The 5,914-nt window shown below is 35.4% G+C and overlaps 2 protein-coding genes across 3 annotated transcripts in view; both read left to right on the top strand.

The window, feature by feature from the left end:
* The window catches only part of LOC104780505 (alpha-glucan phosphorylase 2, cytosolic), a 6,580-nt gene extending 5,766 nt beyond the window's left edge, over nt 1-814 (top strand). The window contains exon 16 of the mRNA XM_010505011.2: nt 471-814. Within this exon, the coding sequence (XP_010503313.1) occupies nt 471-597 (127 nt within the window). The 3' untranslated portion in view covers nt 598-814. The remainder of the gene's footprint in view (nt 1-470) is intronic.
* Nucleotides 2,370-5,914, top strand: part of LOC104780504 (DExH-box ATP-dependent RNA helicase DExH11-like) — an 8,862-nt gene continuing 5,317 nt past the window's right edge. The window contains exons 1-10 of one of the 2 annotated variants that reach the window (XM_010505008.2): nt 2,392-2,685; nt 3,121-3,171; nt 3,992-4,198; nt 4,309-4,569; nt 4,668-4,736; nt 4,834-4,912; nt 4,995-5,185; nt 5,264-5,371; nt 5,475-5,576; nt 5,658-5,858. In XM_010505008.2, the coding sequence (XP_010503310.1) occupies nt 2,551-2,685; nt 3,121-3,171; nt 3,992-4,198; nt 4,309-4,569; nt 4,668-4,736; nt 4,834-4,912; nt 4,995-5,185; nt 5,264-5,371; nt 5,475-5,576; nt 5,658-5,858 (1,404 nt within the window). In that variant the 5' untranslated portion in view covers nt 2,392-2,550. Of the gene's footprint in view, nt 2,686-3,120; nt 3,379-3,488; nt 3,750-3,847; nt 3,917-3,991; nt 4,199-4,308; nt 4,570-4,667; nt 4,737-4,833; nt 4,913-4,994; nt 5,186-5,263; nt 5,372-5,474; nt 5,577-5,657; nt 5,859-5,914 lie in introns of both variants that reach the window. The other variant, XM_010505010.2, reaches the window with a different exon arrangement.

The following is a 5,914-nucleotide window of genomic DNA, read 5'->3' as shown; positions in this document are numbered from 1 at the left end:
GTAAAGAAAGAGAAGATGGACTGGTATGCCACTCTCTCCTTTTCTCCCTTGCATACTTTTTGTCTCTGTGGAACAAATGTGAGCCACCATGACCATACCATGAAGAACCTTGTGATGAAATCACTGTATGCTGCTGTACTTTCTCTGACATGAAATGTTTATGTGCATGTTGAAACTTATCAGTTCAAACCCGATCCTCGGTTTGAAGAGGCGAAGCAGTTTGTCAAAAGTGGAGTGTTTGGGAGTTATGATTATGGTCCGCTCCTCGATTCTCTTGAGGGTAACACAGGTTTTGGGCGTGGTGATTACTTCCTGGTTGGGTATGATTTCCCAAGCTTCATGGACGCTCAGGCCAAAGTTGATGAAGCTTATAAGTAAGCCCATCTCTTAAACTTAACTTGTCCATTTTCATAGGTTTTTTTTAACAGAAACTGAATCGAAATGAATAATGAAATTCTTTAATGTGACAGGGACCGTAAGGGGTGGCTGAAGATGTCGATATTGAGCACAGCCGGTTCAGGAAAGTTCAGCAGTGACCGTACGATAGCTCAGTATGCCAAAGAGATTTGGAACATTGAGGCTTGTCCTGTTCCCTAAGTCCCGGTTACGTTCGTACATTCCCTACCTTACTTACCAAGACATCTCCATATCCACACACAGCTCCAAAGTCGATATTATCATATATATAAGAACTCTTAAGAATATAATCAAAATGAAATAAATGATGAAATTTTTCGTATGTGTAGTCCATGATGTTTGCTATATTCTAATTTTGCTCAATGAAAAGGTTATGTAAAATGCTATTTGAATGAAATTTCAAATTTGGTTTTAGTGATTTCTTTTCTCATTTTAAATTTTATTTTTGTATTGTGGTTTTTCACTTTCTTAAACCCTAACTTGAGTTTCATTCTTCTTGACTATTGTTTACTTTGTAAGTTGACTCAGTTCTGTACATATATGTAAAAACTGACTGATACTTAACTGAATAAGCAGAATCCAACTCTATAAAGCTGAACTTCAGTTTGAAATATAACTTTGGTGTATGTATATAAATGATCAAATACTATGTTGATCTCAATTATTCTTGGAGATAATATAATATTTAAACTAGATTAGTACTCATGCTAGAACACGGATTGAACTTTATTTTACATAGAAATTTTGAATATTTTTATATTTTAAAATTCTGATATGTTATATTAGTTTTAAATCATCTTATCATATAATTTTGATATTATATATTTAACCCATTCCTTTGAAGATCACAATTCATTCCATCATATAACTTATTACATTTAGAACCTGTAAAATTAATACAATGTCAAAATTGATTATATGATCAGAGCAAAATTAGAAGAAATATAACATAAAGTGATATTGTTGGAAGATGGTTTATGCAAAACTATACATATTATTTTAAATTTAGATTAAGGATATACAGTAAAACCTCTATAAATTAATAATGTTGGGACTAAGAAATTTTATTAATTTATAGTGATATTAATTTATCTATAAATTAATAATTATTATTTTATAGTGTAAATTAATAATTATTAATCTATAGATATATTTTTAATTGTTTATTTTTTAAAAAATTATGAATTGGAACAACTATAGCAAAATAAGATTAAACTTTCGGATGTTATAAATTTTATGGTTTAGGAATTGAACTTGTAATATTTAGAAAGCACTATTTACAATAAATTACAAATATTATAGACAAATTGACTTATACACATGAGACACATAAATTCAAATCTATGAATAATAATATCAATTCTCCTATTTTAATTATCTGTCAAATTATCAAATTGTAAATGATGCATATCTAAAAATTAAAACTTTAAATTTTAATTATTTGTATGACATGTTATAAAATATTTTAGAGATATTATTATAGGTTGAAAATACAACATTACAATTGTTCTATAGAATTGTGTTTTAGGAGAAACATACACTATTATATCAGTATATATATATATATATAAATTTACATAATTATTAATTTATGATATTATTGGGACCATATTTTATAAGGAGATTTCGAAAAAATTATTATCTTATCGAATATTGTTAATTTTTACACTGGCCCGACTTGGGACCATCAAAATTTATTAATTTATAGTGTTTATTAATTTACAGAGTATTAATTTATAGAGGTTTTACTGTACAAAATTGAAAATTTAAGATTAAATCACCGGCAAAACACGTGAAATGATGGATGTTTATTCAAATGGCAAAGATTTAATCTTACAAATAAAAAGTTAACTTTGGCATACGGTGTAAAAATAAGGGAAGAATAACTAGTTTGTTAGCAAGTCGGCCTACATCAGAGCCCATAATAAGATAAATAAAAGACAGCACACATTCCTAACTTTTAGCAGTAAAACGACACGGCGTTCCATAGCAGCAGAACTCAACCGGAGAGAAATCTAAATTGTTGTTCCTTCACCGGATTCTCCCGAGACCGATCGCTGAATACTTCGGAACGAGAGACGGCGAGGAAAGGGAATGCGAAGAAGTTAACGATAGATAGAGAGGGACAGCATAATGAGCAGAGTCCAAGCAGGCAACGAACTTGCCTTCCGTGTCGGGTTCTCCGGTCATGGTGGTCACCTCCGCGTTGAGCCTCTATACACGGCGGAGAGAGACGACGCCGTGAACTCACTTCCAGATTTCGTATCCGTGAGTTTTCTGATTTAGAGTGGCTAGAACTTGATCACGTCTTCAAAAATTGGGTTCGCTTAGGCGCTGATTTTTATTTTTTAATGCAATTTGATGCGTTTGGTATGCTCAATTAGTTCGTTTTGCTAATACCTACGCGTTTCTGTCTTGTAGTTAGCTAAGTCTAAGTGTGAATTTTACTTAGTGTTTTCTTCAACAATCCTAATGGATACAATGATCTTTGGAAATTCTTGTTCAGTGGTAGTTATTAGTGACATGAGAAGCTACAGATTATTTTTACATATTAATGTATCCAATGGTAGATGCTCTTACATGTTTAGATTTGCACACTGATGATGTGTTTTTAAGTTTTAGGAGACAAAGTCTTGGTTCTTAGTAAAGCTTTATGGCTTTGGTAATGCTTATGTTATGTTTGCGTATATGCGTGTTTCTCAGCCTCCTGCTTTTGCCAAAGAAACAAAAGAATCAATAAAGAAACATATCGAGGAGAAATATCTCCTACCAAGACTGGAACCGGATCAGTTTTCTGCTGAAAAAGCTGAGAATCAGTGGGAGTTTGATTGGTTTTCCAGGGTGAAGGTGCCACTTCAACCCTCTTTGCCAAGGTCCGTTGTGCTTCCCACTTGGGAGTTGCCATTCAGGCGTCAAAAAGACGATACTGAGAACAGAGCATGGGAGCCAAAATCAGTGGAGGTAACATGAATTATCTTAAATAAACCAGTTCATTTAGACAGTAGTATGACCTGCTATTAGCTTTCTGTTTCTGACTCTTGTTGGAGAAATGGATTGTCATATTATCTTAGGTGGATTTATCAGAACAAATGTACGGAGATCAAGATTCTGGATTTTTTCCACGAATGGTTGGACCTCCGAAGGATTTTCTGAGAGGAAGTGTCAATAATCGCCCGTTCCGTCCAGGTGGCTTGGAGGATTCACAATCTTCAGAGAGAGTCCTTCCAGAGGGTGTCTCTAGTGGCCAATGGGTACAGGAATTGCTCAATGGGGGTCCTGTTCAAACCGTTCCTCCTAGTTTTAAGCAGAGTTTAGATCTTGGAGATCTGATGGTATGTTATCCTATAGTATCACTATCTAAATTTTGTAAATTCCTTATGATTCAGTGTTGATTGATTCTTCCTGTTTTCTTTTTTTTTTTACTTTAAAGCCATATCCCCAAACATGGAACGTTTATGAGGATCAGAGTTCACATAGCAATGCTTCAGATGTAAAGTCGGTCTGTAGATCAATTTCACTGGTGTACATAAAATTACTTTACATTTGGTTCTGGCAATAACTCTTTTTANTCGAGGAGAAATATCTCCTACCAAGACTGGAACCGGATCAGTTTTCTGCTGAAAAAGCTGAGAATCAGTGGGAGTTTGATTGGTTTTCCAGGGTGAAGGTGCCACTTCAACCCTCTTTGCCAAGGTCCGTTGTGCTTCCCACTTGGGAGTTGCCATTCAGGCGTCAAAAAGACGATACTGAGAACAGAGCATGGGAGCCAAAATCAGTGGAGGTAACATGAATTATCTTAAATAAACCAGTTCATTTAGACAGTAGTATGACCTGCTATTAGCATTCAGTTTCTGACTCTTGTTGGAGAAATGGATTGTCATATTATCTTAGGTGGATTTATCAGAACAAATGTACGGAGATCAAGATTCTGGATTTTTTCCACGAATGGTTGGACCTCCGAAGGATTTTCTGAGAGGAAGTGTCAATAATCGCCCGTTCCGTCCAGGTGGCTTGGAGGATTCACAATCTTCAGAGAGAGTCCTTCCAGAGGGTGTCTCTAGTGGCCAATGGGTACAGGAATTGCTCAATGGGGGTCCTGTTCAAACCGTTCCTCCTAGTTTTAAGCAGAGTTTAGATCTTGGAGATCTGATGGTATGTTATCCTATAGTATCACTATCTAAATTTTGTAAATTCCTTATGATTCAGTGTTGATTGATTCTTCCTGTTTTCTTTTTTTTTTTACTTTAAAGCCATATCCCCAAACATGGAACGTTTATGAGGATCAGAGTTCACATAGCAATGCTTCAGATGTAAAGTCGGTCTGTAGATCAATTTCACTGGTGTACATAAAATTACTTTACATTTGGTTCTGGCAATAACTCTTTTTAACTGTCCGTGCATTGTGAATACCTCCAGAGTACGTTGTCTATTCAGTTTGATGATCTGTTGAAGAAGGCATGGGAAGAAGATGCTTTCTCCGAACTTGAGAGAGATGGTTGTTTAAACGTTCATGTTCAACATCTATAGTTTTCACATATATTTGATTTGCTTTTCTGATATTCAATACTGTCATGTAGATCATACAGCTGAATCTGAGTCTCTAAAGGCAGAAGCTGAACCTGAAGCTATAGCGAGCAAAAGCAATGAAGCCAACAAGGGAATAGAGACTGACGCCACTGTGCTGGATGAGATTTTGTCATCAGCAAAAACAGCAATATTGACGGAAGAGGCAATCACTGGGAACAGTAATAAACAACTACGGAAAGAGGTAAGAATGTGGATTCTGTATTTTAAGATTTCATTTTCCCTTCTCATAAACGTGATTTGGGGTGCGTTCTTCTTCTAGGGATGGGCCACTAAAGGAGATAGCCAAGACATTGCCGACCGGTTTTATGAGCTTGTTCCTGACATGGCGATTGAATTCCCATTCGAATTAGACAACTTTCAGAAGGAGGTATTTCCCTTGACAATTTAAATTTGCGTACGTTTGAGAAATGTGCTTGGTTGTCTTTTATATGTGGATTTTCGGTAAATAACTAAGTGTCTTATGCCTACAGGCTATCTGTTGTTTAGAGAAGGGGGAGTCTGTTTTTGTAGCTGCTCATACATCAGCGGGGAAGACAGTTGTTGCAGAATATGCATTCGCTTTAGCCACCAAGGTAGATAATTATGAAAAACATCTTTGCATTCGTATTTTATATTCTTTGTTCTGTTCGCTGATCATTTTTTTCTGTGTTCAGCATTGTACACGAGCTGTTTATACTGCTCCAATTAAAACCATCAGTAACCAAAAATACAGAGATTTTTGTGAGAAGTTTGACGTAGGACTTCTAACAGGCGATGTAAGCATAAGGCCAGAGGCATCTTGTCTGATCATGACTACTGAAATATTAAGGTCAATGCTTTATCGTGGTGCCGATATCATACGTGATATAGAATGGGTAAAAGAGCTTTTTGATGTTTTACTTTCTTATGTGTTTAATAGTGTGCCCAAATC

Source organism: Camelina sativa, chromosome 4 (genome assembly GCF_000633955.1).
Source record: "Camelina sativa cultivar DH55 chromosome 4, Cs, whole genome shotgun sequence".
In the NCBI taxonomy this organism is placed as follows: Eukaryota; Viridiplantae; Streptophyta; class Magnoliopsida; order Brassicales; family Brassicaceae; genus Camelina; species Camelina sativa.
Note: the sequence above shows the minus strand (reverse complement) of the source record. Positions and strands in the feature narration are given on the sequence as shown.